This window comes from Phoenix dactylifera, chromosome 9 (genome assembly GCF_051530095.1).
Source record: "Phoenix dactylifera cultivar Ajwa chromosome 9, Ajwa_hap1_PhDact_Kaust_v1.1, whole genome shotgun sequence".
In the NCBI taxonomy this organism is placed as follows: domain Eukaryota; kingdom Viridiplantae; phylum Streptophyta; class Magnoliopsida; order Arecales; family Arecaceae; genus Phoenix; species Phoenix dactylifera.
This window is the reverse complement of record NC_143198.1, coordinates 30,801,330-30,824,224: the sequence shown is the minus strand read 5'-3', so window position 1 is coordinate 30,824,224 and position 22,895 is coordinate 30,801,330. Positions and strand designations below refer to the sequence as shown.

General features: G+C 39.5%; 2 protein-coding genes across 5 annotated transcripts; both read left to right on the top strand.

Moving 5' to 3' along the window:
• The first annotated feature begins 1,574 nt into the window (after positions 1 to 1,574).
• Positions 1,575 to 2,688, top strand: LOC103708364 (hevamine-A-like). Its single transcript, XM_008793260.6, has one exon. The coding sequence runs from the start codon at positions 1,650 to 1,652 to the stop codon at positions 2,526 to 2,528; it is 879 nt and encodes a 292-aa protein (XP_008791482.2). The 5' UTR covers positions 1,575 to 1,649; the 3' UTR covers positions 2,529 to 2,688.
• A 10,849-nt stretch (positions 2,689 to 13,537) lies between these two features.
• Positions 13,538 to 22,316, top strand: LOC103708365 (uncharacterized). Of its 4 annotated transcripts, none has more exons than XM_026805142.4 (4): positions 13,538 to 13,813; positions 14,579 to 14,682; positions 19,634 to 21,905; positions 21,976 to 22,316. In XM_026805142.4, the coding sequence occupies exons 3-4, from the start codon at positions 19,915 to 19,917 to the stop codon at positions 22,142 to 22,144; spliced, it is 2,160 nt and encodes a 719-aa protein (XP_026660943.3). In that variant the 5' UTR covers positions 13,538 to 13,813; positions 14,579 to 14,682; positions 19,634 to 19,914; the 3' UTR covers positions 22,145 to 22,316. The 4 variants fall into 4 exon arrangements, with proteins under 4 accessions (XP_026660943.3, XP_026660941.3, XP_088561092.2 ...); XM_026805140.4 differs by having other exon boundaries at positions 19,631 to 21,905; XM_088704966.2 differs by having other exon boundaries at positions 14,576 to 14,682.
• The last annotated feature ends 579 nt before the right edge of the window (positions 22,317 to 22,895 follow it).

Genomic DNA, 22,895 nt, shown 5'->3' with positions numbered 1-22,895 from the left:
CAAGGACACAAGCTTAACTAGTGACAAATTGATAACACAAGTTTAGCGACCAACAATTGGTGCAGGCTGTTACGAGAACACAAGTTTAGCTGGTGACAAATTGATGATGATAATTCAAGGACACAAGTTTAACTAATCATGACAAATTGATAATGACAACTCAACTTTCTGGTTGTTCTTGTTCTTGTTCTTCGTCATCTTTATCAAGTTTAACCTCTTTCTTTCACACAGGATTAACGTGACAAATTGATACTGACGTTTGTGCATGGTTCTCCTCCTCCTCAAAAGTAGGCTCTTTTTCTTGTTTTGAAAAGGAGAAGTTCCGCCTATTGAGCGGCCTATATGATAGCATTTCAATTTCGTTAGACTTGTTAAAATATAAGTACAGAGAGCCATCAACGATACTTTGAAAGAATTTGATGCCATGCTCGGTCATACATGGCTATGAATTTTCTTACTTCGCTCCATGAGAATTGCATCGACTCGCAGGTTCATGTTGGTAGCAGCGAAATCTTTTTTCTTGCAGTCTTGCCATGCTGTAGCGGCCTCATCTTAGGGGACTGGGGTGATGCAAATAGAGCCTCCTAAATAATTAAGTTTAGAATTTTTTGCATACATATGCTTCTAAATATTCAACTTTGTATGAATATCGTTTCAAAACCCTTATTTTACATGCATATCAGGCCTTTAAAAAACTAGTGGTTTAAAATTAGAAATAACTAAAATATTCTTAATAGATAGACATGTAAAAAAAAATATTTATAAGGATATATATATATATATAAATAATTACTATTTGAAGATATTCATATAATTTCACATATTTAGGAGTGTTTACATAAAAAAATATTTTTATTTTTATCTATTTCAACTTATTTTAATACTTGGATTTTAGTTTAATGCCTGCTATTCAATATTTTCTGTAAAAATATTACTCAAAAAATATTAATTCGACAATTAGATAATAAAAAGAATTATGAAAATTCTTTCACTAATCATGTCAGCTAAATTGCTATGTTAACGATATTTATACAAAAATAATATTTTGTAAGGGCATGCATGTAAATAAAAATCTAAAAAGGTATGCATGCAAATTCAAATATTTATGAGAGTATTTATGCAACAATCATTTTTTTTTGCATTTATACTCTTCTAAATTGTAAAATTGCATGAATACTCTTCAAAATTACTATTTACATATATACCTTTATCAGTATTTTTTTTGCATTTTTACCTATTAAGATTATTTTCGTCATTTCAATTTTCAACCAGTAATTTTTTTAATAGTGCTAAATAACATAGGTATATATGCAAGAAAAAAGAAAAAAAAAATAGTATGCACACAAAATAAGTATTTTATAAAATATACATATAAATAATATTTTTAAAAAGATATATTTATATAAATTTTAATATTTAAGAGGATATGTATGTAAAAATTTTTGCTGATGCATGCATGCCATCTTACCCGCCGATTCCGGGTCAATGAAGCTTTAGTCTTCCAAGTCTATCCGAACGGGGGAGGAAAAGAACCAATTCACACCACCCCTCACCCGTTATAAGAGGCACGAGCTCTCTCCCATTCCCTCAACCCAGGGAGAAGAGAAGCCCCATTAGCTTTCCTCTCCTCTTACATAGTTACATTCACCATGGCCACCAACCTCCTCCTCCCCCTCCTCCTCCTCGCCCTAGTCGCCGGCTCCCATGCAGGCAGCATCGCTGTCTACTGGGGCCAGAACGGCAACGAGGGCACCCTCGCCGACACCTGCGCCTCCGGCCTCTACTCCTACGTCAACCTCGCCTTCCTCACCACATTCGGCAACGGCCAGACCCCCGTCCTCAACCTCGCAGGCCACTGCGACCCCTCCGCCGGCACCTGCACCAGCCTCACCTCCGACATCCAGTCCTGCCAGTCCCAGGGCGTCAAGGTGTTCCTTTCCCTCGGCGGCGCCTCCGGAAGCTACTCCCTCTCCTCCACCGACGACGCCCAGAACGTCGCCCAGTACCTCTGGGACAACTTCCTTGGCGGCAGCTCCTCCTCTCGTCCCCTCGGAGCCGCCGTCCTCGACGGCATCGACTTCGACATCGAGGCAACCAACGGAGACTTCTTCGACACCCTTGCACAGGCTCTGTCGCAGTTCAGCAGCCAGGGAAACAAGGTCTACCTCACGGCGGCGCCGCAGTGCCCGTACCCCGACGCGCACCTCAACACGGCGCTGCAGACCGGACTTTTCGACTATGTCTGGATCCAATTCTACAACAACCCACCGTGCCAGTACTCGGGGAGCATCGACAATTTGGTCAGTGCGTGGAACACCTGGATATCGAGCGTGACGGCGACCAGCTTTTTCTTGGGCTTGCCGGCGTCGCCCGATGCGGCCCCGAGTGGTGGCTACATTCCTCCCGACGTGCTGATTTCTCAGGTTCTGCCGGCAATTCAGGGGCCAAAGTATGGTGGGATAATGATCTGGAGCCGGTACTACGATGTGCTGAACAACTACAGTGCCACCGTGAAGAATAGCGTTTGAATTGCGTCCCATACATATATACAAGGAGGTCTATACTTATGGTCATGTTTACTAAAATAATGACAAGCAGGTTGCTTGCCAAGAAAGATCCAATCTGAAATCAATTAAATATGTTTTGGAAATAAAGAAGTGATATGGATTCCTCTTTTTACTAAAAGAATTAAGTGACCCTTTCTTGAAAAAGAAAATAAACAAATAAATAAAGTCAAATGTACGTGATGCGAGTCGCATGGATGCTTGTTTGTTCACCCACTTTGACCGGACAAAGTCTCACCAGTTAACTACAGCTCTTTTATTAGTTCGACGCGAACAATCCTCGTGGATAACTTCCAAAGCAGTCGATACTTTTGTGCAGCGTTCTAGATACATGTAATTTCCTCATATAAATTACTTATATTGGAATATTATAAGATATTCTTGAAATCCAATTTGTTCGAATGTGAAATTTTCCAAATAAACACCATTGACTGATCTAGGAAGGGGAAGTAACGGCTTCCCATTTCCAAACATGCTGAACGATTTTAAGCTTTCACTTCCCAAGTTTGCTTAAGATTGATAATTCCATAGATCGTTGAACGTTCCGACTTTGTTATATGGAAAAACTTTCTTAAAGAGAATTGGATGTTTGGGACAGTCCTAACCCTATATTTAGAATGAATCTTTCATCCATCCTTCTGTATATTTGGGAAAACATGGAAGGATAGATGAATATAATTTTCTAATCTATTTGGTATAGAGAGAGTGAAAAGGACAATGCATAATATTTGAATAACATTCTTACCCAATTATTCTTTGATAAAAAAATATTGCTATTAATTTATAATACTTATTTATACTAAAGAAATAGAGTAATATATAATTTTATAATCTTTATAATTTATTATCATATAAATAATATACAAATATTTAATTTGATTTCGTACATAATTTTATTAATTAATTATATATGAATTAATTAATTAATATATATTACTATATTGATAACTAATTAATTTATAATTTAATTCATATAATTAATTAATTCTATATACTAAAAATACTAAATAAAAATATAAAAAATAGATATTTCTAATTTTTAATTTAGAATTATGGAGTACTAAAATTAAAATAATTAGTAATAAAATTTAATAGCATAGGGTTAATAAAAAAAGGTGGGGCATGGGTTTCTTGTCCAATTTTATCAATATAGAAATCTGCTCTCCATCTATATATCCTTCGTTGCATTCTTTTTCTATCTGTTCTTTCTAAGAATTTTTTTGGTCCATCTTTTCTATCGTGATCCCATCAAACAGAAGCAAGAAATAAGCCACCAATCCTTATTTCACTGCAAAGAAAAGGTAGACTAAGTCTACGTCTTTTCCTAGAGATGAGCCGACGGCCCCAGGCCAGGAAATTGCTGGGAACTCAGCCCAGTTGCTGTTCGATCAAACTTCTGCCATGAATTGTGACCAAGCATTTTCACTCAAAAGACGTGTCTTATGTTTTAAGAGTTCGGCACGGCGGGTCAGGCAATTGCTTGTGCTCAGTTATGCCTGACCGAGTTTGCACCTGAAATAGTTAGTAGCCTCACGCCCATGAGCTTGAGTCCTTTGCACGGCAAGCCCGGTTAGGATGACGAGCTTGATCTAGTGCGACTTGTTCAAATCTCTTGTTGTTGGAAAACTATGGGAAAGGGAAAGGGATAAATTCAAAAAGATTCTAGACAGACGGATTCCTACGTTACTTCAATTGTCTTAGGTCCAAAATCATATCGCTTCTATCTTTGAGGAATTTTTTCATGGGAGCCTTCATAAGTAAGATACTGTTTGAGTGAATCAAGACAAGTACTTCTAAGACTAGAGTATAGCAGGGTTTACTGTCTTCGCGAATGAGTTCCAAGCTTTTTGAAAAGAGTTCGAGCTTGGCTAAAGACTCTTGAAACATCTATTGGATGTTTGTCTTCCGGTTGATGATGAACTTGTTGTCTTCTTAGGCGTAGGTGTAGGTGCTCTTCTCTTATTCGTATAATAATATCATGCATCGTCCAGGGGTGAAGCTTGGCTTGTTTTATACCACTTAAGAAGGTGAACTTTTGATCAGCCAAGACGTATTGCGTCAAGGCATGCGGTAATACTTCTCCATCCACAGCGCGACGAGGTTTGCACGTTGGAATAATATCATATGGTTTTAATGGTGGAACGAGAATACGTTGTTTGGGTAATGGCCCATGAAGACGACCCATGTATATGGCATCAACCAAGTCTACATATTCTATATCCATGAGTGCTTGAATAGTATATCTCATCAAGAAATATCTTTCTGTAACAAGAATAGGTAGCCTTTTTCGCTTAATGACTATTACATTTTCTTACTTAAGTAATGAATATTTTTTATGATCAATTGTAGGTTCTTTCTATTGGTTTCTTGTTAAATATTTAATTCCAAATTCTGAAGTTTTAAGAATAGTCCCATATCCAATATAAAAATAAACAAAGATCTATTTAAATATAAATTCTTATCCTAGATATGAGTGGATAAAGCTTAGTTTTTATTTCTCTCTCCTTTGCTTGCATTTTCACAAAAAATGCATCTGATTCCATGGATCATGTGAAGGAATAAAGATGTCTAAGGACCCGGTGAGTGTGTCGCGGCATCTGGATTTGGTTGGTTTAAATTCAACCTAAATTTTCCTTTATTAGAGTGCTCTTTGAGGAGTCTCTTTTATTAGAGTGTATTTCAAGGAAAACAAGAAGCAATTCATTGTTTTTGGAAATAGGCAACAAACAACTAGAGCAAATTCTACTTTAAAGAGAATGCTCTTCTATAGCGTATATTGAACTAAGTAATATCCATAATTACTTAATTTGTTTGTTTTCTCTATATGTATAGAAAGCTATTTATTAAACAATGAAGACTAAAAAAACAATAATAAATTAAGTGATTTCCAAATCTAAAGATTTTTTTGAATGGTTGGGCTGAAAATTTAATAAAATTGGTGAGTTGGGTTGGTGCAACCAGCAAAATTATAAGATTAAAGATTGGGCTGGGCCTATATTTATAACTACCCAAGAGTAGTTTTGGATTCGACCGGTCAGGATTTTATGGATCAAAAAAAGAAAATAACTATGCTTCACTAGTTCTCAATAAAAAAGATATGATATCCTTGTGCTGCCTGACGGATTGCGGGAACATGTTGAATAGTGCGGAGTGAGGTGCCTCCAATTTATCTCAGGAACAAAAAGTGGTGTCAAGAGGATAAGGAACGCTGAGGTTAATATTGAATGAGAGGGTTATCAGCACCCATCAGAGCATCACTCAGTTTGCTGGGTCATTATGAGCAGTGATTTAACATCGTATGCGAGATATGTTCTGCAGGCTAGCTATATCATTTTGGAGGAGGACTTAGTCTCGTTGATTGATCGTGTTGGACCCAATAGTCTTCAATTTTCTTTGCTTTGTATATCTTTTTTTTAGTGATGTAGTTGATTGTGCTCACGAGGAAACAGTTCCAAAGGCACCAAAATAAATAAATAAACAAGACGGTAAATCAGGTGAAAACACCGAATCCAATCCCATGCTGACGTGGCGACAACCCCAACGCTTCCGTCGCTTGGCGCGGCTCCGTCTCCACGAGGCTTCAGGTCGCGTGCAGTCCACGTCACACGAATTTCTCTCCTACCGCGTCCGAATATTGTGGGCGACACCCATTCGAAGGAAAGTACCAAAGCGGAGATGTCGCCGATTTTGGCGTCTCGAAATGATGTTCTATAATCACCCTCCGACCCTAAAAGTGACGCGTCCGTTCTCAGGTAAAGAGCTCCTTGCACGCCACGTGCCCATTTCACTTTCCTTCCCACTTCTCGTTCATAGTGAACTTGGTCGCACCTCATATTTAACATTATCCATCGTCGAAGATCACAATTACTTTAATGTCACGATGTGTTCATCCTAACGGCTTCACTTTTTTGGAGGTCTCTCCCATGGTGTCATACTTAATTCCTAGCTATATCCAATGCAACTTTTTAACAAACATTTTTCTTGTTTTTAAATAATGAAATGCAACAAATGTTTGTTAGTTGTATAGTAACAATTGATGAAGAAAAGAGAGCGTGGGAAGGATATCCACATCACCGGAACTACGCGGCTATTGCTCAAACGACTAACTTTGTTAGGTAAGGAAGAAAGAAAGAGAAGACAATGAAAGGCTGAAGGGCCCACAAGTTCTTCACTGCTTGCAGCACTCGGGGGAAAAGAAGGATCGCAATGGAATATGCTAATATTCTTTCCACCTGCCGCTACTCGCGCTTTTTGCTTTCCGTCTGTGCTTGTTGGGGTGGCGAATAGGGCTGTTAACGAGCCGAGCCGAGCCCGAGCCTCCGCAGGCTCGGCTCGGCTCGTTTCACCAACTCCTCGGCTCGGGCTCGGGCGGCACAGCTCGGGCTCGGGCTTGGGCTCGTGAAGCTCGTTTGCCCGAGCCCGAGCCCGAGCGGCGAGCCCGAGCCTGCCCCATCCCCATCCCGGTCCCTATCTCCGTCGACCGTCGGAGAGAAGAACGAGCAGCTGCCAGCCGAGCTCGGTTCCGGCGGTTCGTCGGAGAAGAATGAAGGAAGGAAAGAAGGAAAAGAAGAAGAAGAGAAGAAAGAAGAATGAAGGAAGGACTCACCTCGTCGCGTGCGGCGGCGGCCGGCTTCGGCCGCGAGCACCGCCGGCACGGGCGCCGGCCGCAGGCACGGCCGAGGACGCCACGGGCGCCGCGGGCTCGGCCGCGGGCGTCGCCGGCCGCGGCCCGACCCTCCCGTGCGAGGGACTCCTCACGTGGCATTAGCATTCGCGTCGCCGGCCGCGGCCCGACCCTCCTCTGTCGCAGTCTCGCCGCCGTCGCCGGTGGAGGAGTCGGCAAAGAGGGAAAAGAGAAAGGGAGAAACGGAGAAGAAAGAGGGGGAGGAACAACCCTATCCAGAAGAGGGGAAAAGAGAGAGGGAGAAACGGAGAAGAAAGAGGGGAAAAGAGAGAGGGAGAAACGGAGAAGGAAGAGGGGAAAAGAGAGAAGGAGAAACGGAGAAGAAAGGAGGGGAGGGACGCCCGGAGGGGAGGGGAGGGACACCCGGAAGAGGGGAGGGGAGCCTGGGAGGGACACCCGGACGCTTCTGGAGAAACCCAGAAGAAAGGAGAAGAAAAAAAAAAAGAAAGAGGAGGTGGCCGGTGGGACTATGGGAGGGAAGGTAACGGATTGGGTTTGGGTTAACGGGCTAAGTCCGAACCCAAACCAATCCAATTCGATTTTGGAGCCCTCTTTTGGGCTCGTGTGGGCTCGCGAGCTGCTCGGGCTCGAGCTCGGGCTCGGGCTCAGATTTAAACGGGCCTCATTTTGGGCTCGGGCTCGTTTGACTAACGAGCCGAGCTCGAGTCGGGCTTTTATCGAGCCGGGCCCGAGCCGAACCCGAGCAGCTCGGCCCGTTGACAGCCCTAGTGGCGAACTGGAGACGCGTGTGTGTTTTTTTTCCCATCATTGATTGTATTAAGCTATATTATATTGGGTGATATGAAGGAATCTTTCTTGCCGGGTAAAAGAAACGAAGTGATATATATATATATGTATATATATATATGTATATATGTATATATATATATATATATGTATATATATATGTATATGTATATGTATGTATATATGTATATATATATATGTATATATATATATATGTATATATATATATATATATATGTATATATATATATATGTATATATATATATATATATGTATATATATATATATATATATATATGTATGTATACAGTTTTCCATCCAAGAATATAGTATATGCCTCTAAATCACATGGCATTTGGTATTGTTATATGCTGTGAGTACATATTCATAAAGATACTGCAGTTACCTTCTTATCTCTAAAGCATATGCTAATATGCCATGCATGTCTCTATCATAGAAAGATAGATGCGGGTTGTGGGGTGGGGGCGTGTACCACCCGCTGCTCAGGGACATTCAGACTATGATCAGTGGTGGAACGGCCTTGCAGGCAAAACACATATGTATGATATATCTGCTTCGGTAAAAAAAAAAAAAAGAGTAGGTAGAGTAGGAGGTTCCTTTTTACCGAGAGAAGAAGGTGTGCTTCTTTGATTACATCATGCTTGTTTTAACTTAATATGATATAGATAAATAAATTGATTTTTTTCTTTTTTTGTTAAGGGGGCATTTCATAAATTGATCCTTATATATATATATATATATATATATGGAGTGCTTGATTGCATTTTATTAGATGGCTAGTTCTATAATTATTTCAGACTATGAGGAACATGTTGAACCCTGATTAGAATTATACAAGTGATTTAAATACTTTAATGAAACTAGCCGTTAATCTTCCTTTCTTTTAATGAAAAATCGGTACCATATTCCATATGGGCTTCTTGCAGAATTAACCTGTTCTTAAGTGAGTTTATTGATAAGCATCTATTAATGCAACAAGGATTTCTTTTTCTGATAGGATGAGAAATGTACTTTCTAATAACAATAACTTTTAAATTAAATAATTTGTTATAATGAATGCGAGTGTTTTAAGATAATAGATGGTTTTCTTTTTGTAGGTTGCAAATGGTATGTTGTCGGAAATTCTGTTGAAGTATTAATGCAATATATAACTCTATCAAAAGAATTATGCCGATATAAGTAAAAGCAGCTATAGTTTTATATTGTATCATCTCCTCCCTCAAAGTTAGTTCCTCCTGCATAATTTTTGGATAAGGTTCTTCCCTAGGTTACTGTAAAGATTTTTTTATTGAGAAAGTTAAGTTTCAAAATGAGTGAAAAATAACCAAGAAAAGCAAAAAAAAGGTCCCTAACTAGCACCATATACTCTGGTACATAGCTTCATAACACTGCCCCATTAAATGGTTTGATTTTTACAATTCTAGAAATACAGAGTTTAGGTCCTCTTCCTTTTTTGATTATTCAAAAACTAAGGTAGATATCCTATTTCGAACGGAACTAGCTTTCTAAAAATGAACAAAACTAGTAGAAATAAACATGAAAAAGGTAAAATTCTATAAGATATAGATCTCAATTTATATATCAACTTTATCTGCTGTCACTGTACTTAATTCTTCATAGATTGAAAGATATGTTTGCTCAAAGTCTTTTCCGAAAAAAATTTTTTTAATTTGATTTTAAAGTCCAAACGATGGAATTTAGATCGAATTGCTAGTTGTGCAGTCTCCTTTAGAGTAGGTGCCACATCGTAGATCTCTAAAAATTATCTAATTTTTTCTTTAAAAAAATTATCTTAATCGGCATTATATGACTAAAATATAGTTTTCGGAAGTTGGTGCGTGATTCAACTTCCAATATGATAAATATTTTTTTCCCGGAACATACAATGTGGCACTTGGGGTTTGGCCTTCAGCTTCATTCAAGGGCCATCGTCAAACAGCTTGTCCAAAGTCCACCACTTATGGCGACGGTTTGACCATTCGCCTCTGTTCTGAGGCGCCCGTAGATTTTATTTCTCTGTGTACCAAACGTACGAACTTAATCTTAACTATAAAATAAATAAAGAGTAATTAAGTTTTTTTTTCCTCCTTCTACCGTTGAAACAGACATTTCATACATCATGGATACGAGTACACCCAATAAAATCAGCAAACAAAAGGTTCCGTAATGCAACAAGCATCTCACCCTCTCCAACCCATAGGATACTTCCTGAGTAGCTCGCTACATATGCCGCTATCCAGTCCGCCGCCTCGTTAGCCTCACGATATACATGCATAATCTAAAATACAATGCCCTTTCTCACTATCAACTAAATATCACGAAGTAGAAGATGAACACTTTCATCCCTGCTCATGCTCCGTCGGACCCACCGATCATCCCCCATCCCTGCAAGTATGTCGTGGTTTAAGGTAGTGTGATATTGTTATAAAAATATGAAATCGTTTTTGTTTGTTTCTTATACTTAAATAGAGAATAACGATAACCACTTCGAGTCTTGGTGAGTGGATGCGGAGAGCGGGTTTCACAGGTGAGTTAGTGGTTGGTAGAGCATTATAGTACACTTTGCATTTTAAACACTTATTATCTTGTACTAATGATTCAACTATTTTTTATAATTTTTTATAGGTTATACTAACTGTTATGTTGTTTCATTGCTAATATGGTAGCACTGAGTTCCACGAAGCTATGCCCGAGAAATAAAGGGGAAGGATGAAATGCAATAGTTATTGTCAAATTTTATCTAATTCAAACACACACACACACACACAGATAGTATCCGTACATGATTTCGCAATCTTATTACTCAATCATCTTTTTCGAGGCTAAAAGAATCACCATGTGATATCATATAAAATAATAAAAAGATCGTAACCACAACTGTTAAGCCTTATTTCAGTAAATTTTTTTTTCTAACAATTTTGTTAGAACATTGTGAAGTTAGTATCCATTCTTACCAATGGAAATAAAATTTTCCAAAATAATTATAATTTTTTTAATATATCTATCCTTATAAATATTTGAAATTATGTGAATACTCTTATAAATTTAATATATCTATCTTTCTTTGTATGAAAATATACTCCTAACTCAATAAAAGTAGAAGGGTAAAAGAAAACAATTTATGGTATGCATGAAAATACTAAATTTACGAGGATATATACATAAAAAGAAATAATTTATGATGGTATACATATAAATAGTAAATTTATAAAGATATACATTCAATTTCAGATATTTATGGAGGTATACATGAAAAAAATATAATTTATAAGGATATACACATAAATAATAAATATACGATGATATACATATAATTTCATATGTTAGGCCAAACATTATTACAGCATAGTTCCAAGAAGAGCACCATGCAGGATGCATCCAGATACTTCACCATTTGAACTCTCCTAGTATAGGAATGTTGTCTTTTATCGCATTACACCTTTCCAGTGGAATGATTTCCATGTAATTAGTTGCCCTCGTCACCTGTATAATAATTTTCATCTCACACAATCCGTTCTCATATTACTTGATTCCTCATCCTTGAGTAATTTTAATTATAAGCCTGCTGGATATACCATGAGGGCAATTTACCGTAGTCTTTTCTCGAAGCTTTGCCGATGTGTAATAAATGTTATCTATACATGCACACTGAGTTTGGCATCGACATTTAGTGTTGCACTTTTTATATCAAAGATTGAAAATTTTCATAAAAAGATGGGACGACACAATTTATCTCACGATATGCACAGTGTTTTTATATGTATTAAATGAACAATGAGCTTCTCAAGCATGTGCCTATTGAGCACCACTAAAAATAGTAATTAGCATAACGTTTTAATCCATGTTAAGACTAAGGTGGCAAGTGTCTCCCGTGCAACAGACAGAACTTTTGAGTTTATACGAGGGTCGTTGCGCCGCCCACGATCTTTGCAGCAGATAGGCACGACCGAATGATCGGTAGCCATTCAAACTCTTCGTGGAGTTGAGGAGTTCATATGCTTGCGGAGTCGGCCATAACTTCACGGACTTATCTCTTTAAAAAAAGACAAAGCAGAAGGTTGTGATCATGATCTTCTATTCTAATTTTTTTATTTGGCATTGGACTGAAGTCAGCTGAAACTGCGGACTTTAATCCAAGATGCCCCTTTCATTATCAGCCATCAAAGCTGACAAAGCTTGACATATACCCGAGGGTGGGGGGCAACAAAGAGGGTGAGGATAAGCAGAGATCAACGAGTAAGCGAGGATTCGAGGCGCCAAGAAATAAAAATAGAAGAACGGCGAAAAAGAAATGGAAGAAACGGTGGGGTCGGCGCCAGTGACGCGCGGGCCCCACAGGCGGCGCACCACGGACGGTGACGAGCCGCTGCCGACGTGGTACCTGACATTAGGGACAACGTGTCGTGGCCTCGCGCTCCTCTCGCCCGATCGTATCGCCACGGCCGGGCCCCGCCGACACACCGTGATGAAGCACTACAAGGCCCCAACTTTGCTACTAAAAATGTCGTTGCTATCGCGGCTGATATTTTTTGATTGTAATCAGACAAAGCCCCATAAAAAGACCAGTGTGATTAGGTCACGTGGACAAGTGACATGTTGGTTATATGGTTGGGCTTCGTAGGACCGAACCGGGGGAAAAGCCGCGGGCTACAACGGACCGCTCATCCTAACGTGCGCGTCACCACCCCTCCCCCCCCCCCCCCCCCCCCGCGACTCCCGAGCTTGATCTTTGGGTGGTTCTATATACACCCCCCCTATTGCTCAGGACACCCCCCAAAAATTAAAAAAAAATTAAATACTCTCTACACCCCCCCCATTTGCTAAGGACACCCCTAAAAAATTAAAAATTCCTAAATTACCCCCCACCCTCCCCACCCCCTCACCTAAATTGCTCTCTACACCCTCCAAACCCCCCCCCCCACCCCGCTCTTCCCCTCCAAAACATCTCGCCAACGCCCAAAACCCCCCGTTCCCCCTTCTCCCTCTCGTCGCCGGCATTCTTCCGATCTCCGACCACCTCGCCGGCTTCTCCCGGAACCACCTCGCCGGCTTCTCCCGAAATTTTTTTTTTTCACGGTTCGTGCTCCGTTCGGCACTGGATCGCCGAACAAAAGGCTTCTGTTCGGCTGAACAGTGCCGGACAGAAGCCTTTTGTTCGGCGATCCAGTGCCGAACGGAGCACGAACCGTGAAAAAAAAAAATTTCGGGAGAAGCCGGCGAGGTGGTTCCGGGAGAAACCGGCGAGGTGGTCGGAGATCGGGAGAATGCCGGCGACGAGAGGGAGAAGGGGGAACGGGGGAGGAGGGGTTTAAGGGGGGTTTGAGGGGTGTTTTTTTTTTTCTTTTCAAAACGAAACGGAGGGGGGGGGGGGGGGGGGGGGGGGGGTATGAGAAAATTTCAAGGGCAATATGGTAATTACACTAAAGGTTAGTTTGGGTTTTTTTTTTTTTGGTTTTTGGGGGGTGTCCTGAGCAATAGGGGGGGTGTATATAGAACTACCCTTGATCTTTTTATGTTTTTTTTCGTGGTCCCTTCTGCCCCCCAACTCCATTCTCCCGCTTGCGCTCCCTCCTCCTCTCGCTATTTTCCCTCCCCTCTCTCTCTTTTTTTGTCTTTTTTTTTTCTTCCTTTTTTGGGTCCTCGTCCTCCTCCTCCTGGATCGCCTCCTTCCCTCTTCGCTCACTGCTGCACTCTCGTTCCCTCCACCGCCCCAAAACCCTAGCTCTCATCGCTCGCTTGGGATCTCGGCTTGCTGGAGTTCCTGAACTCGTTGCGCGTCGGGGCCTGCGATTCGAGGTGCGCGTCTTCGTGGCGTGTGGAATTATTGCTTTTACTCTTTAATGTGTTTTTATCGAAGATTTTACACGGTTCTGCTACTCCTGCGAAGAAATCTGTTTTCCATCGCATGTTTCTTTTTTCGATGAATTACTTGTTTTTGAGGAAAAAAATCTGATTTTTGCCCATTTTTCTTGAAAATTGATTTTTTTTGTTAATGGAATTCTCGGTAGCCGCTGGGGTTTTGATGCGAGAAGTCATTTAAGTTTGGATTTTTTTTTTCTTTATTCTTGATAGGTCATAACCCAATTCCTTTCAACATTTCGCTACTGTTCTCCTTTCCTTTATGATTCAAATATCAGAATTTGTTTAGTTTTTGTTTTTCGTCCAAAAGTGGAAGAATTTTGGTAAACAATTAATCTGGTTTTTGTACTGCTGTCTTTTGTTTTCCACTGTGCATACGTTTTTTGATACGGTTCATCTCCTTTTGCTTCTGAAATATAAGTTTTTGATTCATACTTTTCTTATTTTTCTATCTCTGAGTTTGCCCTTTGAAGAGAGTTTCCGAGGTGGCCTGTATGGCCGTTAATCTTATTGTGATTCAAAAGGGGAAGGTAGTAATATACATGGATTCGTCAACCTGGACGGTGTTTTGGTTTATATGGATGATATCTATGAAGTTAATAGGATCCAGCTAAGCTGTTCATTGCTTCATTGTAATTTGGTTTCATGAGCTAAATGATTTTAATGCACTGCCATTACTCATTCACTTGTTTTCTCCAGCAGTATAAATATCCTGCCTGTGATTCTGTATCCTTTCAACACAACCCTTGCACAGCAACAGAGCATCCCGAGGTCTGGGTGGCTTCCTCCATTTGATTCACACCTTGGTGCGTTCTGTTACACTAATCTCTTAACATGCTTATCTTTACACTAGTCTGTTAATGTGCTTCTCTTTTTCTTACTAGATTTATCCGATACGCTTAATGAGATTCGATTTTGTTTCAAAATTCTCACAATCATCCTGTAGTGATCTCTATGTTGGTTTGCCTCTCTTTCTTGTTTCTTCTTATTATTCTTCATTTTTTAAGGCATGGGTTCTGGATCGGGTTTGTCTTTGTTGCATTATTTTTTATTTTTGGCTTTTCCTAATGTTTTGTATGGGTTTTGAATTTTTGTATTTGAATGACTCGCTGGTTTCTGTTACATTTTTTTGTTAGTGGGATACTTTGTCTTTTTTATGTTAATCATTTTGAGGTTTGAATCAGTTGACACGAGTCTTATTTCTTTTTATTCATCTTAGAACACTGCAGTGTGTATGGTTTTGATAGCTCTATCACAACCGTGGTTCGAATGCTTCATTATCATCTATCTTTTTGTTGCTTGAGTATCATGGACCTGTGTTTTTTGATCTGTGGTGTTCTCTCTCGGTACTTTTGGTAATTGTGCATGTTGATAGTTGATCTTATTGAGTAGGTATATTGGTATATCAATTATCAAAAATTTCTATCAACTTTGTAAAAGACACTACAAATCGTACCCAGAAAAAGGGTGGACTTATGACCTCTTTTCTCAAAAAACAAAAACAAAAGAAAAGTAAATGCAATGTGGGTTCTACTTTGATTTCAGTGAAAAGTATGAACAATTCAAACCTTAAAGCGTGAAATTTTAGGGAGAAGTGGCACCAGGGTAAATCCTTAAAACTTTCAGTAGTCGTGTGATTCTTTTCAATCTTTTAGATTATGATTCTGTTTCCTTGTTAAGTGGACAGACACTCCATTAAATTTTCTAGATCTTATTGCAATTACTTTAGGTATTGTACTTCACAGTTCTTTCCCAATTTTATTAAACTAAGATTATATATTTTTCATCATGGATCCATATTCGCTTCCATATAATGCTAATTGTTCTACTTGCTAGATTATGCCTTTTTGATCATGTCGCAATTCCCTCCCACACCTCTTTTATCAAAAACCTTTTTTTGTCTTTTTTTCATTTGTTTCTTTTGTTGCAACATAGTTGGTGCTGTCTGTCTTATGTGATTTAAAATTTTCAATATGATTTAGAAAGCCAAGGGCATATAATATAAGTTAGAAACAAACAAAGCTGAAAGCATAGTTTTAACTCTTGGTTGATGCTCTGGCTTTTGGCTGGAATTGATGAAACAAGTGTTTGTTTTGGAGGTCGCTTCTAAAATATCATCAATTTTTTTCCCTTATCAAGCTGCTTAACATGTGCCTTCATGCATGCTTTTGCATTTTCTTTCCATGTTCCCTTGTATGATGATTGCAAACTCCAAAATGTCAGATGGCAAAGGGGTGTTGTAAGAGCATCAACTTTTATCCAATAATATGATAACTCCTTCCTTTCATCCTAATAATCCATAAACATCCTCTAAGCTGATGATTCTCAAGGATAATTGACATTATTTTTTATGCCATCAAAATCTGAAAATTGATGAGTATTTTGTAAAAATCTTGCAACAAAACATGTTATATTTCTGCCAAGGAGAAAGGAAATCTTAATGCTGGAGGAGTCTTCTTTGAACTTAAGGACAATACTTCTGAAGAGTTGAACTTGATGTCCACCAGAGTAGTGCATTTTGATATGGTTAGATCTGCAATGTGTCAATTACCGTTTAAATGGTGTATCTGGTTGTTTGTCTTTTCTAGAAGTGCTATTTTAGAGACTTATGTTAAATTTGAATTTTTGGAGATTGAAAGTTCTAAGTTTAATTAAGGCGCAGATTATTTCCAGGTTTATGCATTATGCTTGTTGGCATTTATAAACTTTTGTAATTTATTTGTTTTACAAGTCCTCTAGAGAAATCTACCATCCGGATCAAAAGTCTGAGGATCTTGAGTTGGTAGAAGTCTATATAAACTTTCAAGACAAGTAGCAGTCTCAGACATTGGATCTTTAATGGAATTTCAGATTTCAGTCGATTTGCATTTCCAACTCTTCTTTTTTTTCCTTGTTCTTTTTCCCTCCTCTTCTTTAATTTCTTTTCTATAGTCTTGGTACATCATATCTTAGCCTTATATTGGATTTTGCAAGGATTACTTAGTAGTTAAGTTTCTGTTTTAGTTTTACCCCTATGCTCTCAGAGCATAATCAAATTATTTCCTAGTGGCATTTACTGCTTGATCTGCCTTTATTATTTTCCATATTCTCAGGTTGATTAAGATATTCGCATACTTTGCCCACAATGTTTATTATATCCATACCTTTTATTAACCATTCTAGTTTATAGGCATAATTAATGGTCGGTGATACTGCTTGCAGTTTGATGATGGTCTTAGAATTAGTGGAACATAGTGTAGCACAAAGTGTAAAGTACTGGTACAGCTACCCATACAGGTAGCTTACTTTTATGGTATGATATGGACCCTGGACACATGATATGCCTGCTGGTGCCAGCATAAGATAACCGAGATGTCGTATTATGTGTCCGTACTGTATGGTGTTGTGGGCGTAACATTGTCGATACTTACCTATATAACATAGTATGACTGGTATGGGCCGGTATGCATTGGCACTTCAATCCATGGTGTAATTTCTGTATAATGAAGTTAATGCAAATTTTGAAGATTTATGTCTTTAAGTTATTGCCATCACACCGTTGAAGATATTCCATTACTAACCATCGTAATTTTTGTTTCATTTGTGAAGCTTTTGAAATATACAAATTATTGTTCTACTTTTGTGAAACTGGAAATATTCATGCTGTTTGATGAAATTAAAGGGGGTCTCTGTAGCTCGTATTAGCGAACCCATTTAATTTGGTTTTTAGCTGTCCTTTTTTTAAAAAATGTTTGCGAATGGTGTCCAATGCAAATAATCCTTGTGATATATTATTATTTTGTTGTTTCTTGTTCTGTATATCAAGTGTCAATGTATTTGACTTCTTCTATTGCAACTTGAAGTGATACCATTTTAGACATTTTGGTTAAAATCTAGTTTGATTTTGTTGTAACTGATAATTCTGATTCTTGCATTATTAAATTTTAGGATGTGTTCCGGTTTTTGATAAGAACTGCTGGCTCTTAATCTATTTTGCCTAGAAGGAGGGGTTTATATTTCCTCGCATAAAGGCCTGTATGCAAGTTTATGTTAGTTTATTTGGTAATCTTAGTTGTTTTCTATTGCACAACGTACCACATATTTAGGTAACCTGTGCCAATCATTGGCCAGCATGGTAAATACCTGTACTATACCATTTTTAGGTGTGGCACTGGGATGCATGACATGCAACCAAATGCATGGGCATGGTTTGTGCTGCAGGCTTACGTTATCTTTAGGTTTAATTTTAGTTTAGAGTTTAGACCATTGTAACCTCTTTTTAAGTGCGTTAAGAGTTGTTTTCTGGAAAAAAAGAAGAAACATTGGACAAAAGTAATCTACAAGATCCCAGCTCTGTTAATTATGGCATCTATGCAAGTTAATTGTTTTCCAACATGTGCATCACATAATTTAATATTTGATGCAAGACATCCATTTTTTTTCATGAACAACAAAACAAAACTGAAATACCAACTAGTAACTTGTACTGGGAGTAATACAATGAATGTACTGCAAATAAAGCAAGTTTACCACCAAAAGTTTCTAAGACTAGTAATACCATATCTAGACTACTAACACACTGGTGTACCAAATGAACAAGTTTAATTCATATGAAACTTTGAGCAATATCCATAAATCATTTAACAGATAATGATACATCATATGAGTATAATGTTTTCGTAGGAACATACCAGATGTACAACTACTCAATCTACTACTACTTTTTCTTCATGACATTGATATTCTATTATTGTTTCCATTTTGTTTTTAATCACATTAACAACATATACACATTAATGAATCCATATATCTGCTTGGATTTTGATGTATAAGCTTATGACAACCATGACCTAGTTTCATACATGTATAACTTAAAAAAGATTCATGACACACACTAATCGCACAAATAAAATTTGTGTGAAATAAGTGAGACTAATAATAGAGTGATGTTTCTACATCATGGACGTGTCTGATTCCTAGATTGAGCCTTCAAAACCTCAAATGAAGAGGCTTTAATTTTCAAAAGAGACCAAAATAAGCTGAAGTGGTTAAGCATAAAGAGGCTGCTTCACATTAGTCTGATACATATTGCACCACAAAATTTACACCATTTGCATTGTTTCATTCTAATTGACGGGCTACATATTGTACGAATAATACCAATACATACTGACATGACATTCCTAGATACTGGTCCACATGGCAGTGAAGCTATGTGCTGACTACAGAAATTTTGATTTATGTTGGAATATACCTCTTAAAGAAATTCAGTTGTTGGCATGAATCTTAAAAAGTGGCTTTACTTTCTCATAATAGAGAATGTTCTTTTCCTTTTACTTCAGTTTAGTTAGTTTTACTGCTACTGCTATCATTATCATTATTATTGCTGTCAAAGCACTCCAGGATTTAGTTGTACTATGAAATGGCAGGTGTAAGCAATGCCATAACTTGAGCGTGCTAACCAGTACTGTTGTTATCATTGCTGTTGTTCCTCTAGACCCCTGAATTTAGTTATACTTTAAAATGGTAGTTTTTTTTTGGAATAATTTATAAATATTGCAGGATTTCTATGTATTAAATTAATAAGCAAGCGTAGGTTGAGATAAGACTTGAAAGGTTTGATGGTGGGCAAGAATGCTTTTCTTTTCTCTCTGTGATATATTTTTCTTTTTCGGTTACATTCAGGGTTATTACTGAGCTAATGCATGCCCAAGGATTGATTGACCTTGATTTTATTTATGCTGCTAATTTGTCCTCCACTTGTTTGTTCTGCAGCAGGACTTCTTGGCTTCTCTGCTCTTGTTGATGATGATATCAGTGGCTGCGAATCATCATATATTGTAGCCTAACTTCAACAGCAAGTGCCAACCACATCGTGTTTCGTTTTCTGAAATGGATCGTCGTGATACATCAGGATTTGTTAGCGGAGGTGGCAAGCATCCCTTCAGATATTTCTAGCTTAGTTAAATATTGTTAGGCATCAGTCCCGGCAGTCACTCTAACTGGTTCTTCTCAATTAATATCTGGTTGACATAAGAGGTCTTCTGCTTGTAATAGTAATGAATGACAGCATTCCTAAACCAGGATTTGCTGCCAACCTCCTCTCTTTACATGCTTTTGGCTCTTGGAACAAAGTTCGATCTGGAGCTGAATCTTGCATGGATGTTACATTACGGCTTGATTCCCCTGGTACCTCCAGTCTGTATAGTTCCGACACTGAAGGGACAAAGAGGAAGCGGAGTGATATCAATGGATTAGAGGGTCCTGAGCACCCTTTACTTGCACTTGGTTTAGGGCGGTCACCGAGTTCCTCGGACATTAGCAAGGTTAGCTCAACAACTGCTTGCAACATGTCTTCAGCGAAGGAAACTGATGAGGAATCATCAGCAGATGTGGCTTTGAATTTGCAGCTTCATCTTGGCAATGAGAATATGCCCAGCCCTAAGAAATCCTCTGTTGCTACTCCTAAGGTATCGGGAACTGGGGCGGTGTATGATCTCCAGCTAAGTCTATCAACTGGCCCATCTGAATCTATTATCACTGGTATCACCCCAGTCTCAAATCAACTTCGGAGCAGCTTGGACACATCAGTAGTGATCAATCAAGTGCCACCAGTTGATGAAGGATCAGCATCATCTTGCTGGGTATTAGGAAGTTATATGGCACCGTCCTTACATACTTTAGAGCCAAGTAGCAGCTTTCCTTCCAAACAAAAGATTCATGCTCAAGCTGATCCAGTTGCAGTTGTCCCAGACCTCACATCAACCATTATACAAACAGTGAACAGCCCAGTTGCCTGTACTTCCGGGGCTACTCATCCGCAGCAATGCTACGCTACCACAAAAGCTTGTCAGTTCCAGGGATGTGGGAAACGAGCGAGAGGTGCTTCTGGATTATGCATAGCCCATGGTGGGGGACGAAGATGCCAGACACCTGGCTGTCACAAGGGAGCCGAGGGCAGGACCATCTTTTGCAAGGCCCATGGAGGTGGTCGGCGATGCCAATACCTTGGCTGCACAAAGAGCGCCGAAGGCCGCACTGATTATTGCATTGCCCATGGTGGCGGTCGGCGCTGCAGCCATGAGGGCTGCACCCGAGCTGCTAGGGGAAAATCTGGTTTATGCATCAGACATGGCGGCGGCAAGAGGTGTCAGAGGGAGAATTGCACAAGGAGTGCAGAAGGTTACTCTGGCCTCTGCATCTCCCATGGAGGTGGAAAGCGCTGTCAATTTTCAGGATGTTCGAAGGGCGCACAAGGGAGCACAATGTTCTGTAAGGCACATGGTGGTGGAAAGAGGTGCACATTTTTGGGGTGCACCAAAGGCGCCGAAGGGAGCACTCCTTTCTGTAAGGGACATGGTGGAGGGAAGCGCTGCTCATTTCAGGGTGGAGGTGTGTGTCCAAAAAGCGTGCATGGTGGAACCCAGTTTTGTGTTGCCCATGGTGGCGGGAAGAGATGTGCAGTTCCTGGGTGCACAAAGAGTGCCAGAGGGCGAACAGATTCCTGTGTTCGGCATGGTGGAGGCAAGCGATGCAAGCTTGAAGGGTGCGGGAAGAGCGCGCAGGGGAGCACTGAATTCTGCAAGGCGCATGGAGGAGGCAAGCGCTGCTCATGGGGCCATGTATGTGACAGGTTCGCTAGGGGCAAGATTGGTCTCTGCGCTGCAGATACCGCCCTTGTGCAAGACCATTGTGTTCATGGTGGGAGCACACTGGGATCTTCGGTTACTCACTGCCCAACACTGGTTAAGACTCAGAAAATGAAAGATATCACAGCTGAAGGAGATGTATTCTTTCAAAAAGGAGATGCATACTCAAGGATGGGCAAGGATGGAGAAAGTTTTGTAGGCTGGAGTGGTTCTGATATGAAAAATATTATGCCCCATCTGATCCCTTGCCAGTCTGGGTCAGGGTCGCTTCCAGAAGGAAGGGTGCGGGGAGGGAGTCTAATGGCGATGCTGGCTGGCGGCACAGGCCTCCGAAGCAACTGCACAAGCCAATTGGTTGGTGGCACCTCCGAGCAGGGTGTGTCGCATCCCAGGATGCACAGGTGGGTATAATGGCAAAGCATGCTTTCCTGTATTGTTTCTTGTATGAGGTTTTGATCTTAGTTCTGGCAGTGTGTGGTCGGCCTGGGTAATATTTGTTCAAAGTGACTCTGCTGCCTGGGATGGAGGAAGTCATTACTTCACATTCATGAATTGTACGTGCTTGAACTTTGATGTGATCCTAAGGCCCTCTCATGCAAAAAATAAAGGGAAAGTTAGGGGAGGAAAACTCCTAGTGTAGACTTGCTAGTTTTTCTTTCTTTCTTTCTTTCTTTTCCCCAGTTACTGTAAAAATGGATCTTATGCGTATGGATGTTTAACTTTGTCTGCTTCATGTTGAGAACATCTTACTTTCAGTGCTGTGTATCATATATGGAGTAGAGCTAGATAGTTATGATTCTTATTTATTTAAAGTGGTTGTTTTCAGTGCTGTGTATATGTTTTAAAGTGGTTGTTTTCAGTGCTGTGTATATGTGTGTGTGTATTTTCAATGCTGTATGTATGTTGATGTTTTCCGTGCTGTGTGCTGTGTATGTGCGCTCGTGTTGTGTGCATGTGTGCGCGTGGGTGTGTGTGATAAGTTTGATATGTGTATGTTCATGATATGTTGGTATATGTTTGGTGTGTGTATGTATGATATGTTTGATATATGTGTGTCAAATGTTTGATATATGTTGTTCAGTTTGTGTGTTTGATACCTGTTTCAAATGTGAAAAGCTCTAAACTAGGTAAGTCTGGCTCCTTAGCCAGACATGTTGTTCAGTTTGCACAAAGATTACAGCATTAAACCTTCAGCAGGAGGATTTTTTGAACCTGATGACGAGATGGCCTGTTAATTTTCTCCAGCAAATATGGTTCTTTACTTCTTTAGCGAATTCCAAATCCTTGTGTGTTATATTTTGATAACTTAATTTTCTTTTATGCATCCCGCATGAACAAACATAGTATCTTGCTGTTCCAGCTAGTTTAGTATGAGACCAGCAGCATTTCTT